Below are 24,411 nucleotides of genomic sequence, written 5' to 3' on the forward strand. Positions count from 1 at the left end.
GAAACTTTGTTATTTGAGGTTACGGTGAGGTGAAATACGCTATGTTTCGTAAACAAAATTGTACTCTAGTTAACAATGACTTTCATAGATTTGTGGATCAAGTAATATATGCCCAGAAGACTTGGGGAGTAAATTGAACTTTCATTCTTATGTATATGCTGGCCTCGCTGGGCCATAAATTTCATATTTCAATTTGATTCTCCCAACACTTTTCTAGGTGACTTGCTAGGGAACTTGACTTCGCTGCTATGATTCCTCCCCAACAAAAAGCTTTTGATTTGGAGCCATTGATGAACTACCAAGGTAGAAATAAAAGATGCATCAAAAGGCAAATTAAAACAAAGATGCTTCAGAGATAATTTGTCATTTCATGTAATAGTCAATTTTACAAACAGACGTGTACGGACGTGATCCGCTCAAACAAATGAACAATTTAACTCACTCCCACTTAATGATCATTATTTAAGAAATGAAAGATACAAATGTCCCATTTCCTAGAGAGTCAGTCCACGCACAACTGGGACCTGTACACAGCTCTTTTACAGGTGATTCACAAATCTCCCAGGAAAATGGACAAAGATTTCTGTAAGGAGCAGAAGAGCTATTTATGACCTTTCGGTAAAACAATACTTGAAGAAGCCCGGATTACCATGTCAAAAAGCCAATCTTCTTAGCCCTGGAAGAACACAAGCAACCATGCCTTATGTTCTATCATTCTTGGGTTTGTCCGAGCCATATTGCACTTTGTTTACGTTCTCATCATCCCAAGAGACATGCACTTGAGGAAGTTGATACTCTTCAGGTTTCAAGGACAAAGCAAAGTCAGGCAATGTTGGTGCTGTCTCCATGATTCTGTAATCAGCCATTACTATGTGTAAGTAATTCTAGGAAGGTCACTATTCCTCCTTCGATTTGTTTAACAATAATATACCACAAAAGAAATCGCACCAAATATAGAACTAACAGTAAGACAATTGTTTCTTGAGAGGCAAAAGCAGATTGGTTGTTCACCCCCAACCCCCCCCCCCCCCCCCCCCCCCCCCCCCCCGCGCGGGGCATCTTCACAAATTTGACCGCTATACACATATGTTAAGGGGGACCATTAATAACGTAGGGGAGACTTACCCATGTTATAACAAGTGTTTGTAAAACCGAATGGACAGCGCGTTTTGACCAGGAAAAATCTATTTTCTCCTATCCCCGTAAAGGTGTACGGAGCAGCGTTTCATCCCCCCCCCCCACTCTCCTTTTATCTACTTCGTCCAAGAAGTCTGAGCTCCTTTTTTGAGTACCTATATACAAAAAAAAAATTGGTAGAGGGCATGTATGCAGAACAAACTTGTGAAATTTGATGTCCATGACAATTTGATTATTGCAGGTTTGGCAACAAAGCTTTGCTGCAGTACCCAAGCACATCTTGGAATGTTTCATGTTCTCTCCAGCGAGATATCCAGTTCTCGGAACTGTGGGATCTTAACATCTGGAACTTTTGATGTCTTAAGAGTTTCCCAATCTGGCTCTTGGTTTACAGCATAGTTATCTAAGATATTTTCCACACTTCTATCCATATAAGCATTTAGCTCTGACTTAATAAGTTTTCATCAAACAATAATTTATGCAGTCAATTACATATTCTAGTATATAAATTATTAGCTTCTGTGGGTGTGTCTTCTGCGTATTTACATGTTGATTTGTCCATATAGTTCATCTTTGGATAGAGTTTTCTAAATAGCTCCCATGAATAGCTTCAAACAATTTAATTTAACTTCTTTTCTTTTGATTGTTTGCTGTCGTGCTTACACATTGACTCTGGAGTCTAATAATATTTCTCTTACATGCTTGAACTTTTAAGTAGTCCTCAGCCATTACTGATATAGTGATATGTAATTAAATCACTCACTGTTACTAGAATTTAACTCGTTTTATAAATCATTTATTGTTTATAAACTATGAAAGAAAAAATTAGGACTTCTAATATTTTTTCTCTTTCAAAATACAGGCGATTATTCTCTTTATATCGGTACATAATTATAATGTCATGGCTTTATTCCAATTTGATGTCAGTTTGACTGAATGATTGAACCACTGACCGTTGACCCAGTACTTCAATTTTCCCAATGGTTGGTTTTCTAAAACATTATTTTGACAACGAAGTCCCGTCTGTATCTATTGCCCCAATACACAGTAGCAGAATAAGGGATTTATCCATAGCTAACCTTGATGCTGTTATCTAAAGATGATAAATAGTTAATGAATACAAATTTCAACATTTCAGCATGCAATAGTAGAAGGAAGATGCAATCAGATATCAACATTGATATAAAAAGGCAAGACTTACTTCTCATGGGAATAAAGATCCCGATTTATCCGCACCTTGCTTGAGGTGTCTTTTGGGATCTTCTCAGACAGATACTTCATGGTTCCCCAAAGAGGAGGATTTCTGCAATAAGAAAGGCAATTAAGAGGCCCATATAATGCAATATTATCTGTTGTAAGTGAGAACAATTACTTCAGAAAGTAATCTTAGTATTATGGAACCTGTACATTTTCTTCGCCTAATGGCAAGATTTACCCAGTTATAAATGACAACATATGACATGGGCAAAGACTACATTGGTATAAGGTCCACAGGAGTTGTGAAGGTACATCTAGGAGTATCAGGTTGCATCACTTATTGCAAAGAAAAATGAAATTACCAAGAGTTTACCCAATTTGGGCCAACAATTGGTAATTGTCCTTGCAAATCATTTAGGACATGAAGCAGGTGATTGCAACCACACATGCACATATAGAATCCACACTTCAAGAGGGCAATCATTCTCTCTTCTAGAAGTGTTACAAGTATGAGCTTTCACAAAATTCTCTCTAGTGCACTTCAATGGTTACTGTAAGTCATAGTAGTATCTAGGGAAAGCCAAATTACATATCAAAACAACTAAAATAGCTTGTCAGGTGCTTATATTAAGAGGTGGAAGAATACTTAAGAAGACATTTACTTTCCTTGCCAAGTTAGCTTGAAAGAAACAAGAGAACCTTGTGAACATGTTCATTGCTCTTCTTCCCTGTGAAACATGCTCAATAATTCCTATGGTCTTTCTTTTTAAGTCCTTGATTATGGTCCTATTTTTTTTCTTCTAGTTAACAATTCAGACATTCTTAGTGTCATTTGGCAAGTTGTGAGGCCTACTATCAGCATCCAATTTCCTGTTGTATTTCTTGTTAACTGAGAATCAGTTTAACAGCTTAAGATATGGTATAAACAATTAGAATTTAAACTATAAACACAATCCTTCATACTTCATGACCGGGAAAATTTCATGCATGTGTAACAATTTACTAAGTTTGTGAACTCAAATGAAGGTTTTACATCCTCCACTACCATGTTAAGAACCTGTACCAAAAGTTTAACCCAATAGAAAGGGTACAATCATGTACCTTCAATAACAATTTCCACAATTGCCCATAAGCACATAAGATGTTCTCACATCTTCTTGCTCCAAGATATCCCTCAACCTATACCTTGAAATCTGCAGAGCACTTGAGGAAACAAGGGAGGGAAACTGAAATGCAAAGGGGGGGGGGGGGGGGGGGGGTTCACTGTTTGTTCCATTTTTGGAGCCCTTTTAGCTAAAGGGATTGCTAGTTTCCATTTGAAAGGGGTTTTGAAGCCTAATGCTTCTCCCTCAACCTATATCTTGAAATCTGCAGAGCACTTAGAGGAAACAAGGGAGGGAAACTGAAATGCAAAGAGGGGGGGGGGGGGGGGGGGGGGGGAGGAGCAGGGTTCACTGTTTGTTCCATTTTTGGAGCCCTTTTAGGTAAAGGGATTGCTAGTTTCCATTTGAAAGGGTTTTGGAAGCCTAGGGCTTCTCCCATGGGTTGCTATCATTGCATGGTCAGCTGCACAGCCCGCACTTGTTGCTATCCTCCCTACAGATAACTTAAGAAGCCTGATCAGGTAGTCTTGGACTGGTGTTACACGTGTAGGAGTAGCAGTTAGCCAATTGAATAGAAATTAATGCTAAAAGCTTGACCCATTTGTTTAGCTAAAACAAATGTTCCACCAGATAGCACAACTACACATACTGAAAAAGCAGCAAAAAAGTAAAATAAAACTAATAGGTACTATATGTTCTATTTTGTCTATCTTTTGATCGTTTCGGACACTTGGGCACAAGAGGGAAAAGGTGCCCTTCAATTAAACCTAGAGACCTTCAACCAGAACAAATCCATAACAAAGATACAACAACAACAACAATCATAAGACTTAATTCCACTAGGTGAGGATGTCCATAACACAGATAATAAAATAAATTACACGCAGCAGCGAGTAGTGAGAGCTTTAGTAGCTTACCGTGATAGAGGAGGAACTATATTGAAAGCTTCAGATGCTTTCTTGCTTTCCTTGAGATACTCATCAGCTGCTTGTAAAGCAGCTACAGCCATCCCATGTGATTTCTCCGTGTTTCCCTCATCAAGGATCAAACCATGGTAATAATATGCGGCAGCCTGGGAGAAAAAAAAATAGAGTAGGTATGCATTACATTGAACAAGAACAGGCAAAACTACCAAGGTATTAATTGTGAATTCTAAGAAACAAAAACCAAACAACACCACATCAAGGCTTTATCCCACTATGTGGGAAACAAAAACTAGAATGACCAAAAAAAGAAAAAAAAGAGAAAAAAAAAACTATGGGCCTGTTGGAAAGGCAATTCAACTTCCAAAGAATGCTGATGGCTTTTTTGTTTGACACATCCCATATTTCACTAGGAGTGAGTCTAAATACCCAATCAGTGAACATATAATCAGTTTTGGTTGCTCCACCATAAAAATTGGTGGATTTGATCAGTTGAAGATTACCAATAAAAGCATAAGAAAATTTATAAACTGTTAAATGGTTTTATATGTACTCAGTTTTCTTCTCCTTAAATCTAAACATTTCTCCCCAACATCCCAACCAATAAAATCTTGAATTGCTGTCCAATTTGAACTGTTATCTCATATGCATATTCTGGTATATGTTGTTGAGTGTTGTTGTAGGTAAAGACTTGCAAATGTTGTTGTGTTGTATATGCATATTCTAGCAAAGTTGCACAACTCACCAGGACCACGAGTAATATTTTCAATGTTTGATCATCTTCAGTCAGATAGTCAAACTGAGTCAAGCAGATGCCCCAGGAATTCTTTTGGGCACACATTTGAAACCCAATATAGGTGCATGCTACCTTGCAAAGGCTACAAGGGGTATGATGGAAGTACAAAGATTTGAGCACTGAAATCTAAGCCTAGGAACGCAAATTGTACAATTTACGGTCATAAAATTCCATGTGACAGATTTTATACAAGGATATTCAGCTCCTCTTCCAGCTACACTTCCTCAGAATGCCAGTGTTTTACCAGCGAGCTGCATGCAACTTCACTGGGAGTGAAAGTTTGCTTGCCGCCACAGAAATTAAAGGATTCATCCTAGTAAAACATTGATCTGTATAAGTTGTATGAAAAAAGCATGGTCCACGATATCCAATGTTTTATTAAGCTGAAGATTTGGTGAATCAAGAACGATCAGAGGCTGGTGACATTACCAAATTAGTTCAGCCTGAGATTCCTAATTTTGAGGAGGTTCATTCTATAACTTCTTTACTCCAACTGAATGCTTCTTAGCTACAAGGAATGCATGGATCAGGTCATATATTATTATTCATCAAGATGGAAAATAACCTTATCCACAGAGGGGCCAGATGGAGCTTTGTCTGGCCTAACGAAAGAGTCACTAACAAGGTGTGAGGGTTCACTATGTGGAAGAAGAAAAGGAAGAAAAATTGAGAGAAATCTGAGAAGAAAGAACTTAATTCTCAAATTCTTAATCAGGATCTCAAATGATACAATGAGATTAATTGAGTTTATATACTACTCAACAAAATCCCTAACAAACTAACTGTTACTGACAGCTGGCAGTAACAAATTGAGTAGATAACTCTGTTTGTTAAACCAGAACAAAACTAACTAACCACATAAGCAACTGAGAATAAAGCTGCCCATTACTAAAAAGAAAACTGCATCATCTTCTCTTCTGTTCTCCTCTTATTCGTACACAGCAAGAACTAGGACTATCCTTAACACACTGAAGATTAAACATACTTGCAATGAGGAACAGAGCTGATAACTGAAACTGAATGATAAAAAGATTAAACAATAAAGAAGAAAGAAACAGAAAACAAAAGTACCTTAGCTTCGATGTACTTCCACTTCACAAAGAGACGGTGCTTTTCACCCCAACCATTTGACAGTGGAAGGTTCATTATGTTGTCTTGAGCCTACAGTAGGACATAAAGACATAACTACACATGTTTCAAGAGCATCTCTCTATTTTCAAACAACCAAAAGACATGATGATTGCAGCTCCATGGTCAAAAATACATATTTTGCACATGTTGTGTTAGAAATATGTGAATATGTGGAGTCAAAATAAAAAATACTCCTCAGGAGTTTGTTCCAGAAAGATTAGGATCAGCATCAGCATCTTTTTGTCCTAACAAATGTTTCAAAAAATTACTGTTTGAACAGTGCACGGAACTGTTCAGGAGGCAGAAGCATAAAACAGAATGAAGTCATGAATATATTTCAGATTAAGTACTAATAGCAAAAATGCTGTACAACCCCCAACTTATGAAGAATTTCCCTCACTATTTAGCTATACCTTTCACTTGTCTGGTTGCCCACCAGTCAAAAGGCCAAAACTGTATACCTCATCATATCTTTAAGGAGGTAGCAAAATGTGAGACCCACACTTGAAAATAAAAGATGGTGCCAAGTTAGGAAGCATGGATACTTCATTTTGGGTATTGGACATAGCTACACAAATCAGGACACGACAGATGGCCCAAATGATGTTTTCTAGCTCTCTGTTGTTGCATTTGCTTTTGGGCACTTTCAAGACATGCAACAAATATGCGTCCATGAAGTGAATTTCCTATTAATGCACTAGAGGACATGACTGGATTTTTGATAGTGTTCAAAATTGTTATTGGAGTAAAATCTACAAATATAATAAGTTTTCAGGTAAAGAATAAAAAAACACAATATTTACCCTAATCACACTTGTATAAGAAACTTATTCATTTAGTATTATTATCATAGATTGAATGATATCTTCATTTTAGAGTACTAGTCCTTGACAATAATTTTAGTTCCCTTCGGTAATTATGTCTATAATACTACAACAATATAAAATTGTAACATTTTTCATATCTCTACAGCATTATAAACTTATTTTCCCAAAATATTGTATCTTGCATCTATTTCCCCATCCATACCTGTGCTCCTTAGTTTCCGTCGTTGGTAGCTCAACAATGAAAACTATCCACTTGGACACATAACAGAAAGGTTTATAGATAAACAAAAAGATTTGCAAATGGTATATATAAATTTAGAGAATGCCCATGACCCTAGAGAAGTCTTGTGGAGGGTGTTAGGAGGGGAAAAGTCAGTATTGCTTGTATACAGGCTATTAAGGACATATATAATCAAGCAAAAATGTGTGTTAAAATGTGCATCCAGCATTTTATGTGATCGTAAAATCCCTATAAGTCTAGAAGCGAAATTTTATTGAACGGCTATAAAACTATCTTTATATATGACTTAGAATGTTAGGTAGTTAAATGCCAACATATGCCAAAATACAAGTGTAGCTGAGGCTAGAGCATGTGCGTCCATACAAGAAAAGACAAAATAAGAAATGAGATCATATGTAATAAGGTTGGAAGGACACCCACTGAAGATAAGATGCAATAGTCACAATTAAGATAATTTGAACATATGTGAAGAGGACCAATAGAAACACCTGTGAAGCGAGTGGATAGAATATAGGAAATTTTGTAGCAAAAAAAGAAGAGAAAAACCAAAAAAAAAAAACACGGTGGAAAACCGTTACATATGACATAAGACACAATGAGCTTAGAGAGAATATGGCCAAGGATAGGGATGCATGAAGATCTAGAATCCATGTAACTGACCACGCCAAATGAGATTATAGATTGTTATGTTGTTTATTTGTACGGTGGAGATCCCTTTGCACATATTCTCTCTATACATAGTAGGGCATCCACTTTTAGCAATTTTTGGTCTTGCCTTTCTTCATTTAAACAAATCAATTATTTCTTTTTGTATAGAAACAAATCAAATCTTGATCTCCACAAACATGTTTATTGCAACGCACATAGTTAATGGAATAAGATACCAAGGTTTCTTCTTTGTATCTCTTATTTTTCCTTTTTTACACAGTAGACATCCCTTCTTGATGGAAAAATACACTAGTATTTACAGCAAATTACATTTTCAGCCTAGATGGTTTGTATGAAAACAATCTTTCCCCTTGTGGCTTACAAGTGAAATTAACTTATAACATGAATAGTTTGTAAATGGATTTTGTAAATGAAAATTTTTTGACATATAAGACTCACAAGAAAGAATAACTCGCTTTACCTCAAATATTTTTGGGCCAACTTAGTGCTTGAATCACATATACCACTAAATTTAACAGATCTCATTCAAATTCCACTTTAGTCCAAACCATACACGGGTTGTGAGTTGATTTTTCAACTATAGAGGGTCAATTTTTTGCTACTTTGCACAAGTGTTTATTTACATATTAAAAGAGAATGCAACATACATAACAAACATTATGAACAATAAGATTCATACCAACCAAAAAAAGAGAGAATAGTCATATTATTCCCATATTGAAAGACATAAAGAAGAAGAGGCATGAAAATTCGATTATTTGTAACACAAGGAGTACAAAATGTATTCCTGTAGGGTTATAATAGCCTAGAAAGAGTCCAAAAAAAAAATAAAATAGTAGTACCTGTTGCCAGTACTTCACCATCTCACAAGCTAGACGTCGCTTCACTGCAAGTGTGGCTTTGGTACTATCAATTGCCAGCCCAAGTTGAATATCAATACCCTAATCAGACAATAACAATTACAACAATCAAATGTATATCAATCAGTAATGGATAATAGAATGAGTACATTTCCCGTATGTCCCCAGTAATGTTTGTCCACAGCCTCTTATTTAGTGAATTCTAAACATAAAGGGTTTGTAATAATTTCAGGATACTTTACATAAGACTATAACGTTTTAATGACTTTTAAGATAAAACATAAAATAACTCAATTGAATTAAGAACAGAAATTGAGAATCACAAAAGAGTAATTGTAGAAAACAATTAATGGATAACACATTGTTCAACAATTCAAATATCCCAAAGTCTCATTTTCCCAGAGTCAATTACACCAATGCTAATTGAACTTTGCATTCAGTTACTACTTAGTAACTGAACTTTAAAATGTTACCCGTTACTTACTTATCTTTCAAAATTGTTTCTCATCCCTCACTCGCTAGCTCACCGTTGGTTGGGGCTAATAGTTATGCACACGTATCAAACGGAAAACACGTGGCGCTGATGTGGGCTGATTGTGCATTAACTGCCAATCATAGGTTGCCATGTGTCACTACCCCAAATCCTCATAAAACCCTTTATCCTTCTCCCTCCCCCTTGGCTCTTTCTCTCTCATCTGGTTGTTGTTTGCGGTAGTAGACCCTTCTTATAGCCGCCATTCGCCACCAATGCAAACGCCGCCAATGGAGGGTCTGCTACCATGGCTAGAAGGAGGGTCAATGTATGAGGAGGGTTTGCTACGGCGGCGAATGTTGATGTAGGAGGCAAACGGTGGCGGGTGCAATGGTGGTGAGAAGAAAGGTCTACTACTGCGGCTAGAAGGATGGTCAATGTAAGAGGAGGGTCTGCTACGATAGCAAACATCCATGTAGGAGGCAAATGGTTGCGGGTGCAATGGCGGTAAGAAGGAGGGTCTGCTACAACAGCTAGGAGGGGGGTCGATGTAGGAGGAGGGTCTGCTACAGCAGCGAACGTTGATGTAGGAGGCGAACGGCGATGACTGCAATAGCGGCAGGTGCAACGGCGGCTAGGAGGAGGGCTTGCTACCACGAGCGACAACTATAGAGAGGGAGAGAGAGGGTTTTATGGGGATTTGGAATAGTGACACGTGGTAGCTTATGATTGGCAATTAATGCACTATCAACCCACATCAACGCCACGTGTGTTTTTCGTTTGACACGTGTGCATAACCATTAGTCCCAACCAACGGTGAGTTAACGAGTGAGGGATGAGAAACAATTTTGAAAGATGAGTGAGTAACGGATAACATTTTAAAGTTCAGTTACCAAGTAGTAACCGAATGCAAAGTTTAGTTAGCATTGGTGTAATTGACTCCATTTTCCTGTAATCGATGTGCACTAGAAACTATGCTGGAATATGTAGTATCAGGAATTAGTGGTGATTGCCTCTTACAACTTGATGACTGTTTCAAGGGAAACAAAATTGTTTGGCAGAATCAATTGAGTGGCAGCCAAATCATGAGCGTGGTTAGAAACATAGTGCAAACAACTTTCACGTGACTCAAATTCTGTTCATGGGCAGAGTGACAATATCTTTATGACTATTTCAAATAAACCTTGAATAATCCCGTATCTCAAAAAAATAACCGAGATGTGTACCTGGCCTAATGCTTGAAGACAGAGAGCCCGCAGTACTCCTTCAGCCAGGTCCACTGGTAAATCTCTCCTAAAAATCATCACAACAGTCAGATGAGTGCCCTTGCAAAGTGTGAAAATCAATAATACTCCACTCCACTAAAGCTAGGGATTGACACAAGTATTGCCAATGTAAACCTCAGTTCAGCAGGCAACAGAGGGAGAACTTGTCTGACAGCACAATCGAGGAACCCAGCCGCTTTTATAAATATTTCAATTGAAGCCCGCTTGTTCTCTGCTACATCAAAGAACAAGAGAGAACAGTTCAACAGCAGATCCATCCATAACAAGAAAAGCCATGGGCACCAAGAAAACATGTATAGATCAACGTAAATGAGCATATACTTTTCAGATGTACGTGCTTGTCAGTTAATATGAAAATGTCCTATTTTGAGAAATAAAGTGAGAGATTATCTTCTAGGAGTTCAAGTAGATCGTTTCATTGATTCAATACCCACCTTCTGACACTTTCGGTTGATATCCATCAGCCGATGTTCTTGGAAGTAGCAGCAAGTTAGCTTGTGATAATGATAGCATAGCCAGCAAGTGCAAAACTGACAAAACCTCATACCATGCATTAGATATTGCTGTCTCCTGGAAAATTGAGTCTTGGATTAACCAAGCCTTCATTTGAATAAAATAATTGTTGCAAGAGAAGGAAAGTTAAACAAAAGTAGTAGTAGAAATATTCCATTTCACCTCTGAATCATCCTCCTGATTAACCCAGACAAACTGTACCATGTGTTGCAAAGGGCTTCCTGCAAAATAGACAATTAACAATCAGGAGTACCCTAAAAACATGCTAGGACTTCTAAAGGGATTTCATATTTATCCAAAAAAAAAGTAGTTCAAAAGGGATCTGCATCACTAATCCTTTACCAGCTTTTACTAATCCTAGAAGAACTGGCAAATAGTCTTCAAGTGCCTGCTGAAGATCCATCAAAGTTGAACCTCCTGGGGGAAACAACTAAGGCATTACTATCGGAGTTTTACAGAATTCCTAAAGCTATCAAAATTGATTGCGGCTAACCATGTTGAGTAGCAGTTTTTCTCTTTGTTCTTGTAATTGTTGGAGCTTCTTGGCCAGCCATTACAACTATTCGGGTTCTAAGAGCAGAAAGTCGCTCAACTAAAGTTTTAGACAAATGATCACCAAGTGACTCAGAGAAATCCACGGGTTTAGGGATCCGCAAGCCGGGAACAAAAACTGAAACTTCCCCAATGTTTGCTGGACGCCTTCGGCTTCCCCCAGATTCCTTTGGGGTCGATACCAGGCATCCCATGTTGAAAGATTTGCTATACCTGCCAACCCAATTTACGGACAATTAATGAATTGAATGCAAGAGATGCATCAGAGAAAAAGAAGAACAAAAGAAGTTCATGTAGAAATGACCTTTCTTATATGAAAAACTGTGATTAGAGAACTGACTATCCGTACTCCAACATATGGGAAAGGAAGGAAACTTGAGAACTAGAAGTTCAAACTTCAAAGCATTGATGTTAAAACACTCACAAGAAAAGTTGGAAATAGCAGAAAAACAGGTCATAAAGAGGAACTAATAAATGATCAACCAACAAAGTAGGGGAACACTCACGAGCACTGCAAGAGGGATTGTTACCCCGGCCCCCTCTCTCTCTCTCTCTCTCACACACACACACACACACGCGCGCACGCACATACACCCTCGCGTCTAGTAAAGGAAGTGACATAAGCCAAAAGATATGGTTTCTCACCTTGGCGCTTGTATATGAAATGACGGGTCAGAACTTCTAGTATTTTCTGCATGATGAATTTTAAAACAAGTGAGAACAGCAGGAAAACTTACATGCATATGAAAACAAACAAAAGCAATCAAACTTCACAAGAATGGGATGACAGGTGACAGGTGTTGTTTGATTTTTATGACTTCAATTCATATTTTCTGAAGGATTTCTTTCCATATATTGTAACTAGAAAACAGGAGCTGGTAGGTACTGCTAGATCAAAGGCTTATGCCTCTCAATCTCACATGCGCCCAAGAAAGGATATACGCAAATAAAAATGCAATACAAATATGAAATAGACAGAGAGGCAGAGAGGTATTGATAACCGTTTCAGTTTGTGGGAGAGGATGGGAAACTGAGTTGGAATAATGATAGGAGCAAAATTTGAATGGAATCAAGCCCAAATCCCGATCAAGATCCCACTAGCACAACTGGGCAAAAGAAACAGGGCAGAGAAAAGCGATGAGAAGGCAAAGCAGAAGGGGAAGAGGAGAGGAGGGTATGATTTGAAGTACCTTGAGGGAATTATCCAACACGAGACAGCAAGCAGCAGCATTCGAGGTAGTCAAAAGAAAAGAAAAGGTAGCAGCTGTCAAATTCCAATTCCAGTTTAATTCAAAACCCTAGTACAGGCAGCTTCTGCCTGCAACAGTACACGATCCCGCTTACTCTGCTCTCGGTCTGGGTTGGAGTCAATTTGACAAGAAAAGAACACACACGCAGCTCACAGAGAGAGGGGGGAAGGGGGTGTTGAAGATCAATCTAGGGTCTCTCTCTCTCTCTCGAACCAAAAAAAAAAAAAGAACACCAAAATTTCAACTTTGGAAGAAGTCGTTTATTGGACTTCTTGATCTGTTGTTGTTGTGTTGTTGATTGATTGATTTATTTATTTATTTATAACTCGGAGCGAAGACACAGACAGAGACAGAGACAGGGAGAGGGAGAGGGTGGGCCGGCGGGACCCGAACCGACGACCTTGAGCTGGGCTTGGGTTGGGAGGTCCGAACCTTGGCAGAGGCAGGCAGCAGAGGCTGCAGCGATGGGACAATAGCTAGGGAGAGAGGCAGATATTATTGATTAAAGGGAGAGAATTTTGCTTTCCAAGCGAAAAGGACGACGTAACGACTAATTTCTTACCCCCAATTCCAATTGCTCTTTTCTTTTTGTGTTTTTTTATCGTATTTCCCCCCCCCCCCCCCCCCCCCCCCGCCCCCCCCTCTGTGTAGGGTTTGCTTTGCTTAGCTTGTAATGCTGCTAGTAGGAGAATAATGGAATATAGAATCATCATCACATGAGAGAAGGGGGGAGAGAGAGAGAGAGTGAGAATAATAATGATGATGATGATGTTGTTGTCTTCTCTTGTCTGAGTGAGGCTGAGTAGGTCGTCCTCTCCTCTCCCAGAATACACTTCACTCCCACCTCATTTTCACTGCCGTGCCTGTGCTGTACAATATTTTCCTCATTATTAGTTGCATCCGACATATAGAACCCCACCCAGTCTCCTTTGCGTTCCATTCTCTCCTATACTTGTTAACTTTCAAATGGTTCTAGCTCTAGCTCGAATGATAAAACTTTCTCAAGGCCTCGTTATGATGGAACGTTCCTTAATTAGCCAACAGGAACACCCCCACCCCCCCGGGTGATATCTTCCTTAAAAAAAGGTTACTACTTTCTCTTGGTATAGGGCTAGTGTAGTGACCCATTCCTCATTCTAAAGCATTGCATTACATTACATTACATTACGTTGTTTGATCAATTTCTTTACATCAGGTTGGGGTCTCTCCCTGTCTATTACTTGCTATATATATTTGGCTATTCCTTTATTCCCCTTCTTCTCCATGGATGCTTTACATTCTAACATAATGATAATGAATGTCCCTTGTGAGAACACTCCATATAGTAATGCAGTAAAAAATAGTACTTAATATATATATGTATACGATGAGAAGAGAGAAAGTAACGAGATGGATGATGAAACTTAAAACCAAATTAATTTAAGAAGCATGCATTAATTAATTATTATGGTGAAGGAAGGGGACATATATTACTTTGGTTTTGGGTTGGCTGTATATATTATTATGTAAAAACCAAGCGAAACGTGGTTGGGGGGCGGGGGTAGACACTCAATACACAAAGGCAGTTTAATTGCTCCAAATACAAGGAAGGAGCAGTAGCCAGTAGGAGCACGAGTCTATCTATCTATCTATCTATCTACATATACATATACACATATACATATATTGTGATAACCTACGTGAGGAGTGAGCGAGACTCATTAATTAATGATGATATATTCATCGATCATTTGGCATATAAGACAAAATAATAATATTATTATTATTATTAATCATCAATTAAAATTTGTACGTATGATAAGGAGGCAGTCTTCCTTCTTCCTGCATATAGTCAATTAATTAAGCAGGGGATATTATTATTATTATTATTATTAGCTAGAAGCAAAAAGAAGACATATGTTTTATTATATATATATAATATATGTATATACACAGGAGAAGAGATATTTTTTCGGGACGTCAAGTCAAGCCATGCCATGTTTTTTTCTCCTACTAGGCTACTAATACTAATACTAATAATTAATATATGATGCAAACAAGTGTTGTGTTGGGAAGAGTCAGTGCGGTGTGCAAGAGGCAATTTGGCGGGTGCCAAAAGGGCGATAATAGAGAGAAAAACCACCACCCGCCATGCCTCAGCCGTCCAAAATGCCGTGGGCTTCCACGTGGATGTGCTTGCTTTGCATGACGTGTCCGCCCACCAACAGTCAACTCACCCTCCCTCTCTCTCTCGATGATCACTTACATAATAAAAAATATCATCTACATACATGGCACACTACAGTTCAAAGTATATTAAGAAAAGAAAAAAATACTTTTTGTTTTGTTTTATATTAATTTTTGGAGATAGATAGAAAATACTTTCTATATATATATGGCTAGTTGTTGTGCAAAATAAGGAAAGACCGAGACAGGTGGCGGAGAGGGAGTGGTTGGTTGGAGAGGTGCCCTCAAGTGGAGGGCTGGCTGCCGGCTTACTTCTTCATCTCGACTTGGCTTTGCCGCACAAAAACAACCCCATCCCCAGCAGCCGCCATAGCCACCCCACATACATACATACATACATACAACACTAGCATAAGAATAAGCTCAAATCAAACATTCATCCTTCACTGTTACCTACTTCAACTACCAAATTAATCCTCCTCTTCATAATAGAAAATAAAAATATATAAAACCAGCTTAATTTAGAATATACAAACATCAAATATTATATATGTAATATATATTATATAACCTCTCTCTCTCTCACTTCTCTTCTATAAATTAAGAAAGAATGGTGCATAGTTATAGAAACGCATGTCCAAACACAGAAAGATTTTTGAGACAGAGAGAGAGAGAGAGAGAGAGAGAGAGAGAGGGGCATTGAAATGATTCCCGTGCGCAAGCGGGCAACGCCACCAAGTATCCGTTAAATGGTTGCCACATGTACCCACTGTCTATCCTCTACAAAATACCAACCTTTTTCTTCTCCATGACCTGTCTCTCTCCTCCCCCCCAAATAACATCTTAACAACTGGCGGCCTTAAACATGCCAGGTAACTCTGACACATCATCATCATCATCATCATCATACTATTCTTATGATGATATTTCATAATTCATACGTTTGGCTTGATTGCCTGTCCGCATTATTACTTTTGTTCTTTTTCTACATACAACATATGTATCAACATGAAATACAGTCTTCTGTACACACACGCCAAGAAACGAAATGCTTTCTTCTGTTTCTTTTATCCATTTTTGGATGAGCGAGCCACTCGATAAATCCTATCTATCTGTGTGTCCAGCTCCAAACAACAGGTAGTGTATGCCTAAAGGTGAATGGCCCTTTGATAGTTGGGAGTTCCAATATTCCAATCTACTAGTTGATTCTTTAATTATAGATCCTATCCCTCCTCTCCTCTCCTATCCTCTCCTCCAAGCAGCTCATCAGTAGTACCCAATTCCAAACCCTATCTGTATCTCTCTCTGTACCCCTTTGATGATTGCAAATCCCAACTGCAACATCAATTTTACATTCCCACTCCCATTGAAATTCCCCTTTCCATCGACCCACCAATTCCCCTGGAGTCACACCAGAAACATTTAATCCTTTTGCCTATTCATTAATTAATATAACAAAACATCCATCACCTAGATTGAAATAATCTTGTAAGTTCACATAAGGGTCTACTAACAGCTGCTACATGCCAAATGAACTAGAGACACATCTATCAGTACCTTTTGCGTAGATTTCTGAATGCCAAATCTCTTATGCAATTGATTCGACCACCAAATTTCCATGTCTGTACTCAGTTACATGGCATGATGTTTGATAGTAAGAACTAGAGCATAGATCATGAGATGATCGATGTTAAAAAATCACCCACTGCAAAAGAACAACCATCAAGAACACGGAATGTATCTGAAAATTATCTTAGTAGGTTAGTGAAAACTTCTGATAGAGCTTGTTCAAGTTAGGATCATCAACCATCAAAATGCAGTAGCAAATCATGGGAGACCATATGAGGAAAAAGATAGCACACCTTAAACAGATCTAGATGTACTAATTCAAGGATTTCAGGGTAACCGAATGACAGTAGATAAGAGCTCAAGAATAGACCTCAAGAATCAGGATCATCCTGCATATGCTCCTCATGGGGATTGCTTGCTGAATTATCGTCTATGCTGGAACCTTGCACTGGGGCTTCAAATGACAAGCAACTACATTCTCCAAAGCATCTGCACCTTGACAGACCAACCACATCCTGGGTACAACCAATATTCTTCACTGTGATACATGGGATGGGGTATCAAAATAAATCCACTGGTCCAGAAAATTAACCTTTAACAGTACACAGTATCAAAATGTGAAAAGATTGATTTTGTCACTGAACATTTCTTCGCAAAAATCCTTAAAAACATATCTGGAAAACAAGAATTTTGCTCAGATTCATGAGTAGTCATGACTCAATCTGCAATAGGGAAAAAAAAATCCTACAAAAAAGAGACAACAAGAAGAAAAAAAGAGTAAAAACACCATTCCCCAGATGGGTGGGTGGGGGGTATTAAAAAAAATCCTATAAAAGGAGACAACAAAAAAAAAATGAAAAGTGAAAAAGCCCCAGGGAGGGGGCCATATTATATACAATATTAGCAGATTGTGATTCCAGTTCTATCAACCAAGTCTGTCACTGCTTGCAGAGAAGTTGTTGGGCATGAATCAATTGATCAACAGAATTAACGAATACGCGAGGGGGGATGTCTGACACAAGCTGTTGCCCTTCCTTGTACTCTTTTGAGTGGAATTATAATGTGATCTATTGAATCACAAACTTGCAAGTATATTTATGTTACCATCGCATTTTCAGGACCAATCAACTTAAATATTGCTAAACGCAGATACCCCACTGTTAGAATTCTCCACATGAGCAAAAACCATTTTTGAGGTGGTGGAAACAAACTTGATCCTTTATTATGATTTCTCTATTTACTATCTTAGAGATAAGCCGTATGGAATCATGGCAGTTGAGACACATTCGTAGGTTTTTTGTCACGCGAATTATTGCCCCTGCTTGTGTACTAATGAGCCCAAAAGAAACAGCCAACATTTCACTGTGACCAACAGGAGTGCACTCTCGCTCTTCATATACATCATGGAGACAGAAATCTGAATCAGGCTTGAAGCCGGCTTCATCCAGTTTCTCCATCAAACTCTGTAATTCCCAATATATTTTCTCTGATCTTGGGTGTGATACATCCCCCGTGCCAAACACATGAACTTTGTTTCTGAACTCTATCCAGCTAAAAGCTCTCCTAGGTATCAAACCCATGTCTCTGATAGTTTCTTGCAATTTATTAACCATATCCCATTTTGCATTGTGCGCATACCAGTTTGATAGCAAAATATAGTTCTCTGCATTAAGAGGCTCCAAGTCACATAGTTGCTCAATAACTCGCTTTCCTACATTAGCATTCTGATGGATCCTACACCCATCTAGCAAAGCTCTCAGAACCTCTGCATGTCGTCCAAGCTTCCTTTCCTCAATGAATGTCCTGGCCTCATCAAAAAGTCCAGACCGAGCTAGAAGAGCCACCATTAGAGCACAATGTGTAACTTTAGGTGCCTTAATACGGCTGAAAAAGAACTTACCATCTTCAACCACGCGGGCAGTACAACAAGAATATAGGACTCCAACATACATGGTTTGATCTATTTCAACAATTGATTCATTTTCCATTTCTCGGAACATGGCAACTCCAGCCTCCCCACGACCGTGCAAACTATTGCCCAATATCATCACTGTCCATGAAATGGCATCCCTCTCCTTCAACCCTGCAAATATCCTAGAAGCATATTCAATGGATCCGGATTTTACATACACGTCCATTAGAGCATTCTGCACCACAAGGTTCATTCCAATTCCATTTCTCACCAAGTAGCCATGAATTTCTTTGCCGTGTTTATGTGCCGCCACTCTTGCACAAGCTGGAAGGATGCTTGAGATTGTGACTGCATCTGGTCTTAGAGCCTCCACTACATTCATCTGCCGAAACAATTTGAGACCCTCGTTGAACCCTCCCTTTTTCACATACCCATGAAGCATTTCTGTCCACGAAATGGCATCTTTTGCAGGCATTCTATCAAAGACTGCTCGAGCATCTTGGACACTACCACAGTCAATGTACATTTTCACAAGGGAATTGGCCACCAGAACATCGTGCTCCACGCCGTGTTTCCTAGCAAAGCGATGAACATTTCTTCCTTCTTGCAGCGATTTTAGTAGCCTGCAAGCACTAATAGCAGTGACGAATGCTACAGAATCGATGTTGGCAGCACCAGAGTCCACCATGGCATTGAATAGGTGGATGGCCAAACGGGGTCGATCGTGCATTATATACAAGCGAGCCAACGTAGTCCAAGCAACCACGGAGTTCCGAGGAGATGAGTCAAACAGCAATCTGGCAGCATCAACACCGTCAAGGTGACCGTAGAATTCCATAAGAGCAGTGAGTACGTAATGGTCGGCAGAGAGGCCGAGCTTGAGAGCATGGGCGTGGGTCTGTTTTCCAAACAAGAAAGCGCGGGAAAGGCGAGAAGCAGTTAAAATGCGAGGGAGAGTGTGCCTGTCGGGGGGAACGCCGCGAAGAAGCATTTGCACGAAAACGAAGAGGGCTTGGGAAGAATGTCCATCGGTGAGATGGGCGTGGATAAGATTATTCCACGCAAAGGTATCTGAAAGAGGAATTTCGTCGAGCACTTGGTAGGTAGAGGATGAATGAACGGCGGGGAGGCGGGGAAAGCTGGCGTGAATAGTAATAGAGGAAAGAAGCTGTTTGGAGAAGAGGAAATGGTTGTTGAAATGGGGAAGGGGTAGGGGAACAGGGGTTGGGAAGAAGAAGGAAGAGTTTATGGGCATGGACGATGGTGGTGGTGATGAAATCACAGCCATAGGAAGTATGTAAAGCATAGTCGGAACGGGAAATTTGGAATGGCGATTGCTTGTCCTTGCATGCTACACTAGGATTTGGGCTCGGGCTTCATCATCATCATCATCATCATCTCAATCTCATAGACCCAGGGACATGGACATGGCCATGGAGGAAGAGGAAGAGGAAGAGGAAGGAAGAATCCCAATACCCTTCTTACTTAGATGGATTGTATGCCATTTTTTCTGGAGCCTCTCTCTACTCTTTTTAAGTCTAATATATATCGTATGTTGGTTTAGGTAAAAAGTTCAGTTCTTGAGTTGGTGGGCCGGACTCCCATCTGCCCAACCCCCTCGGTCCAATCCTACTAAATATTAATTCTTCCACCAACTCAACAAGGCCCGGCTCTGCTGATTGATATTGGAATAAACTAATTAAGATGCATGCACCTGAGATGATCACATGCATATATAATGATTAGGAAGTTAATTAATTAGGTAAGGCAGTAATTTGTTTAATTAGCAAGCTGGTAGAAACGGGTAAGAAATCATATGAATTTGGAGAAGAATGGAAAGGAAATAAAAACAATTAACGTAACGGATGGCGCATGCATGCATATTTCTTACCCAGAGGGAAGATGAATGAATCAGGAGAGGAGGCTCTCTCTCTCTCTCTCTCTCTCTCTCTTTCTATATATATATATAGACAGACAGACAGACACACACATACATAGATGAATTCCATTTTATTCATATATAAAAGCATCATCGATCAAATCAATCAGATGATGGATCATCAACAGAATGCTTCAGTTAGCAAGGTGGTGTTGGTGATGTGCTTGGTTTTGGCCTGCGCAGGAGGTAAATTATGTATAATTAAATCACTATATATTGATCTCTTAATTTGTGATCAGTCTTAAATATTTCTAAAATCTTGATTATTATATATATATATATATATTTGTGGGGAGATTAATATTTGGCATCATCGATGATCGTCAGATAATTTGATGAGGTGGAGAGCTGAAGGGAAAGACTGCACAGCAGCCAAAGAAACCAACTGTTGCACAACTGCGGATGATTGACAAAGCCTCCATTGTATTGAGGGGACCGTCGCCTGTATTGAGGGGATTTGCTTATGCATTAATTTTACTAGTACTGCTGCTGCTGCCGCTTGTATTAGTCATCCTGTCTAGCTAGTCTAATTTTGTTATTGCCTTTGCTTCTACATATATTACTCCTCTCTCTCTCTCTCTATTGCCTTTGCTTCTACATATATTACTCCTCTCTCTCTCTCTCTCTCTCTAATTAGGAACCATGAATATCATTATTGCTTTTTTTTTTTTTTTTGGGGGGGGGGGGGGGGGAGAGGTTTCTGATTTGGAGGGTTGATTCATATCATGTGTGTGGTCAACATGAGTACTTTTTTGAAATTTGACGTTGAACTATTATTTTATCTTAAAACACATTTCTCTTTCACCAAGCCTCAAAATAAAATTTTCTACCCATCCATCCATATCCATGAATTTTTCAACAAACCTCAAAATTATCATGGAGAATAGAGTTTTTTTTTTTTTTTTTCTAATACATTCAACTCTAGCCACCTAGCTAATTGCTAATCCTGCAACCTTTTAAGGTAACACTCACAAATAATTCATCGCACATATTTAGAATCTTATGTTATCATAAAATTGAGAGATTAAATTTATTTTCAAGTTATTATTGATAATCTATGTATATCTATGAGGGTAGGGCTCAAGTTTCAATCCGTTATTCACTTATTTGTTTGAGAGTTATGAGAGTTATAAATTTTTAATTAAAAAGGTGGGACATATAAAGAAATGTTACCAAGTCCAACCTCCCACGTCTAAAGGAAAATGTAATTTAAATACTTATCCCAAAAGAAGAAGAAAATGTGGAGGTTGATTTACGTGTGTGTGTGGTTATATGTGTAAAACCGATTTACATACGATTGATCAGCTGGCTACCAACTCACACACGCTTTTTGAATATTCTTCTTCAAATACGATTGATCAGCTAGCTACCAACTCACACACGCTATTGAATTTTCTTCTTCAAATTAGTAGCTAGCCACCACCTTTACTCAATATGTATATATATATGATATATCATCGCCATTAATCTAAGCAAAAGCAAGCTCCAAGATTGAAATCTTCCAATTCCCAATCAATACATAACCAAGAAGATGCCACCAACAGGCACAGCAGCATTAATAACATGGCTGTTGATCTCCGCATTCGTAACTTTCTCCGTCGCGGCCTCCGATGATGCGGTTCTCGACACAGAAGGCCAGCCGCTGCGCCCGGGCGTCAACTACTACACAGTGGCGGCCGAGCAGGGCAACGGCGGTGGCCTGAAACTAGGCAGCACCGCCTCCTGCCCCCCGGAAGTGGTGCAAGACCCAGACGAGGCCAACAATGGCCTCCCTCTGTCCTTCTCTCCAGTTGACCCCAACCAAACAGTGGTTCCCCTGTACAAGGAGAACAACATCAAATTCTCCGCCGCCACTGTCTGCGCTCAATCCACGGTGTGGAGGCTTGGCTCGGATGAATCCACGGGAGAGCGGTTGGTGAGGACCGGTGGGGAGGAAGGAAACCCTGGGAAAGACACGTTGGGGAACTGGTTCAATATTGTGGATGATGGGGATGCTTACAAGCTTGTTTACTGCCCCACCGTGTGCAGTTTCTGCAGACCTAATTGTGGAGAGCTCGGCATTTTCGAGAGCAACGATGGAACCAGGCATCTGGCCATCAGCGAGGTGCCCATCAAAGTGGTCTTCAAGAAGGCCGACTAGCCTAGCTAGTCCTCCCATGAATATACGTACGTACGGCCACTGATTGATAATTAATAAAGCACCACACCCCCCGTTGGTGCATGCAATTAATTAATACATCATATATATATATATATTGGAATAATTTACATCTTTTAATGTTTAAATTCATATCCACTGTTTATATTTATATTTTTAAAAAATGATAAATTGTGATTTGGGGCATTCATGTCATGTGGATTAGAAGAAAAATGAGAGTTAAAGAGTAGAAGCTTATTGGGAAACAAATAAACGTAAACCCATTCATTAATGTGCTTAAACAGTAACAGAAGTGCGGATGGATGGATGGGGACTGAGGGAACAACAGGAGAGGAAGCTCCTCCTTCACATTCACACTTTAAAGAAACAAAACAAAACAGGAAACATCGATCAGATCAACAATCGCTAACAGGGTAGCTTTAAGGTTTTTGTTTGAGTAGCTAGCGTACGTTAATGCCCGCCTCCGCCGGCTCCACCCCCGCTTCCGGTGCCTGTTCCATGCCCAGCCCCAGCCCCAATTCCAACTCCAACTCCAACACCAATGCCTATCCCAAACCCACCACCACGCCCACCCCCTCCTTCTCCGGCTCCACCTCCCAGACCTCCTCCGCCTCCACCCACGCCTCCACCCATGCCGAAACCACCACCATGACCTGATCCACCCCCTGTACCCCCACCACCGCCTCCCCCAAATCCTCCTCCCCCTCCAACACCTCCACTTGCTCCCCCTCCCACGCCTCCCCCAGCACCGAATCCACCCCCATGTCCTGATCCTCCTCCGACACCACCCCCGCCGCCGCCGCCTCCGCCTCCTCCACCTGCACCTCCTCCAACACCACCACCGCCTACCCCACCCCCAGCTCCAAATCCTCCACCATGACCTGAGCCACCCCCAACGCCTCCTCCTCCTCCTCCGCCGCCGCCACCTCCGCCGCCACCAGCAGCACCAATACCTCCTCCTGCACCCCCACCTACACCTCCCCCTGCTCCAAAGCCGCCCCCATGACCGGACCCACCACCAACGCCACCGCCGCCACCACCACCAAACCCCCCTCCTCCTCCAACACCACCCCCAGCCCCTCCGCCAAAACCGCCACCCCTACCCCTACCAAAGCGGCCCCCACCACAGCCCCTTCGACCCCCAAATCCACAGCCATAGTCCCCGCCGCCAAACCTCTCTTTTTGTACCCTACTGTCATCATCTCCGAGAGTAAGGGAACTCAAGTGGAGGACGACGCTGAAGAGAAGAAGAAGCAAGCAAAGCCATTTCTGAGACACTAGACCACCACCACCAGTAGTACCCATCGATTCACAGTGTTGCTGCTGCTCACTGCCTCAATTGCTCTGTCTTTCTCCACTCCAAGAGCTCTCTCTTTATATAAGAAGGTTGCATATACTACGTACAGTTGGTAATGGATGGTCCGAGCAGTGTAGCCATTAATGTGCGCAATTTGCATCTTTATTTATGTGACGCGTTGGAACCGTTGGGGCAATGGCGAGAACATTCAATGTTACATACAGCTTCAATCATGCATATATGTATTTAAACTTGGTCAACCCACCGACACTATCCATCCCAACTTAATTCTCTCTCTCTCTCTCTCTCTCTGAAGATCCATCTATATATAATAAGTTGTTAAATTACAATTAATTTGGTTTTATCAAATAGGGGCTGGCAGGATTATACTAGTTGGTCGCAATCATAAATCA

The 24,411-nt window shown here is 40.1% G+C and overlaps 4 protein-coding genes across 10 annotated transcripts; 1 reads left to right on the forward strand and 3 right to left on the reverse strand.

Moving 5' to 3' along the window:
* Positions 1-333: 333 nt before the first annotated feature.
* LOC127793944 (uncharacterized) lies at positions 334-13,329 on the reverse strand. Of its 6 annotated transcripts, none has more exons than XM_052324765.1 (15): positions 12,898-13,329; positions 12,709-12,813; positions 12,353-12,398; positions 12,012-12,089; positions 11,649-11,920; positions 11,498-11,572; positions 11,318-11,376; positions 11,077-11,212; positions 10,757-10,856; positions 10,583-10,649; positions 8,867-8,965; positions 6,228-6,317; positions 4,355-4,509; positions 2,339-2,440; positions 334-852 (listed from the first exon to the last, which is right to left on the reverse strand). In XM_052324765.1, exons 5-15 carry the CDS (start codon positions 11,899-11,901, stop codon positions 702-704), a joined length of 1,287 nt encoding a protein of 428 aa, XP_052180725.1. In that variant the 5' UTR covers positions 11,902-11,920; positions 12,012-12,089; positions 12,353-12,398; positions 12,709-12,813; positions 12,898-13,329; the 3' UTR covers positions 334-701. The 6 variants fall into 6 exon arrangements, with proteins under 6 accessions (XP_052180725.1, XP_052180724.1, XP_052180727.1 ...); XM_052324764.1 differs by having other exon boundaries at positions 12,012-12,102; positions 12,898-13,328; XM_052324767.1 differs by lacking the exon at positions 12,709-12,813 and having other exon boundaries at positions 12,012-12,102; positions 12,898-13,328.
* A 2,555-nt stretch (positions 13,330-15,884) lies between these two features.
* LOC127793828 (pentatricopeptide repeat-containing protein DOT4, chloroplastic-like) lies at positions 15,885-20,141 on the reverse strand. Of its 2 annotated transcripts, none has more exons than XM_052324571.1 (3): positions 17,285-20,141; positions 16,986-17,207; positions 15,885-16,828 (listed from the first exon to the last, which is right to left on the reverse strand). In XM_052324571.1, exon 1 carries the CDS (start codon positions 19,908-19,910, stop codon positions 17,853-17,855), a length of 2,058 nt encoding a protein of 685 aa, XP_052180531.1. In that variant the 5' UTR covers positions 19,911-20,141; the 3' UTR covers positions 15,885-16,828; positions 16,986-17,207; positions 17,285-17,852. The 2 variants fall into 2 exon arrangements, with proteins under 2 accessions (XP_052180531.1, XP_052180530.1); XM_052324570.1 differs by having other exon boundaries at positions 15,886-16,828; positions 17,063-17,207.
* Positions 20,142-22,003: 1,862 nt separating this feature from the next.
* LOC127793923 (kunitz trypsin inhibitor 5-like) lies at positions 22,004-22,829 on the forward strand. The gene has a single exon (XM_052324717.1). The coding sequence runs from the start codon at positions 22,075-22,077 to the stop codon at positions 22,681-22,683; it is 609 nt and encodes a 202-aa protein (XP_052180677.1). The 5' UTR covers positions 22,004-22,074; the 3' UTR covers positions 22,684-22,829.
* Positions 22,830-23,151: 322 nt separating this feature from the next.
* Positions 23,152-24,006, reverse strand: LOC127794032 (glycine-rich cell wall structural protein 1-like). Its single transcript, XM_052324897.1, has one exon. It carries the CDS (start codon positions 24,004-24,006, stop codon positions 23,152-23,154), a length of 855 nt encoding a protein of 284 aa, XP_052180857.1.
* Between the last annotated feature and the right edge of the window lie 405 nt (positions 24,007-24,411).

The sequence above is a fragment of the Diospyros lotus genome, chromosome 2 (genome assembly GCF_014633365.1).
Source record: "Diospyros lotus cultivar Yz01 chromosome 2, ASM1463336v1, whole genome shotgun sequence".
NCBI lineage: Eukaryota > Viridiplantae > Streptophyta > Magnoliopsida > Ericales > Ebenaceae > Diospyros > Diospyros lotus.

Excerpts from the sequence above, each read along its gene's own strand:
- LOC127794032 (XM_052324897.1), bottom strand. The coding sequence starts at position 24,006 with ATGGGTACTACTGGTGGTGGTGGTCTAGTGTCTCAGAAATGGCTTTGC.
- LOC127793828 (XM_052324571.1), bottom strand. The coding sequence starts at position 19,910 with ATGCTTTACATACTTCCTATGGCTGTGATTTCATCACCACCACCATCG.
- LOC127793944 (XM_052324765.1), bottom strand. The coding sequence starts at position 11,901 with ATGGGATGCCTGGTATCGACCCCAAAGGAATCTGGGGGAAGCCGAAGG. Across the intron at positions 11,377-11,497 it reads TCTAGGATTAGTAAAAGCTG|GAAGCCCTTTGCAACACATG; the intron begins GTAAAGGATTAG and ends TCTATTTTGCAG. Across the intron at positions 10,857-11,076 it reads TCAACCGAAAGTGTCAGAAG|CAGAGAACAAGCGGGCTTCA; the intron begins GTGGGTATTGAA and ends TCTTTGATGTAG.
- LOC127793923 (XM_052324717.1), top strand. The coding sequence starts at position 22,075 with ATGCCACCAACAGGCACAGCAGCATTAATAACATGGCTGTTGATCTCC.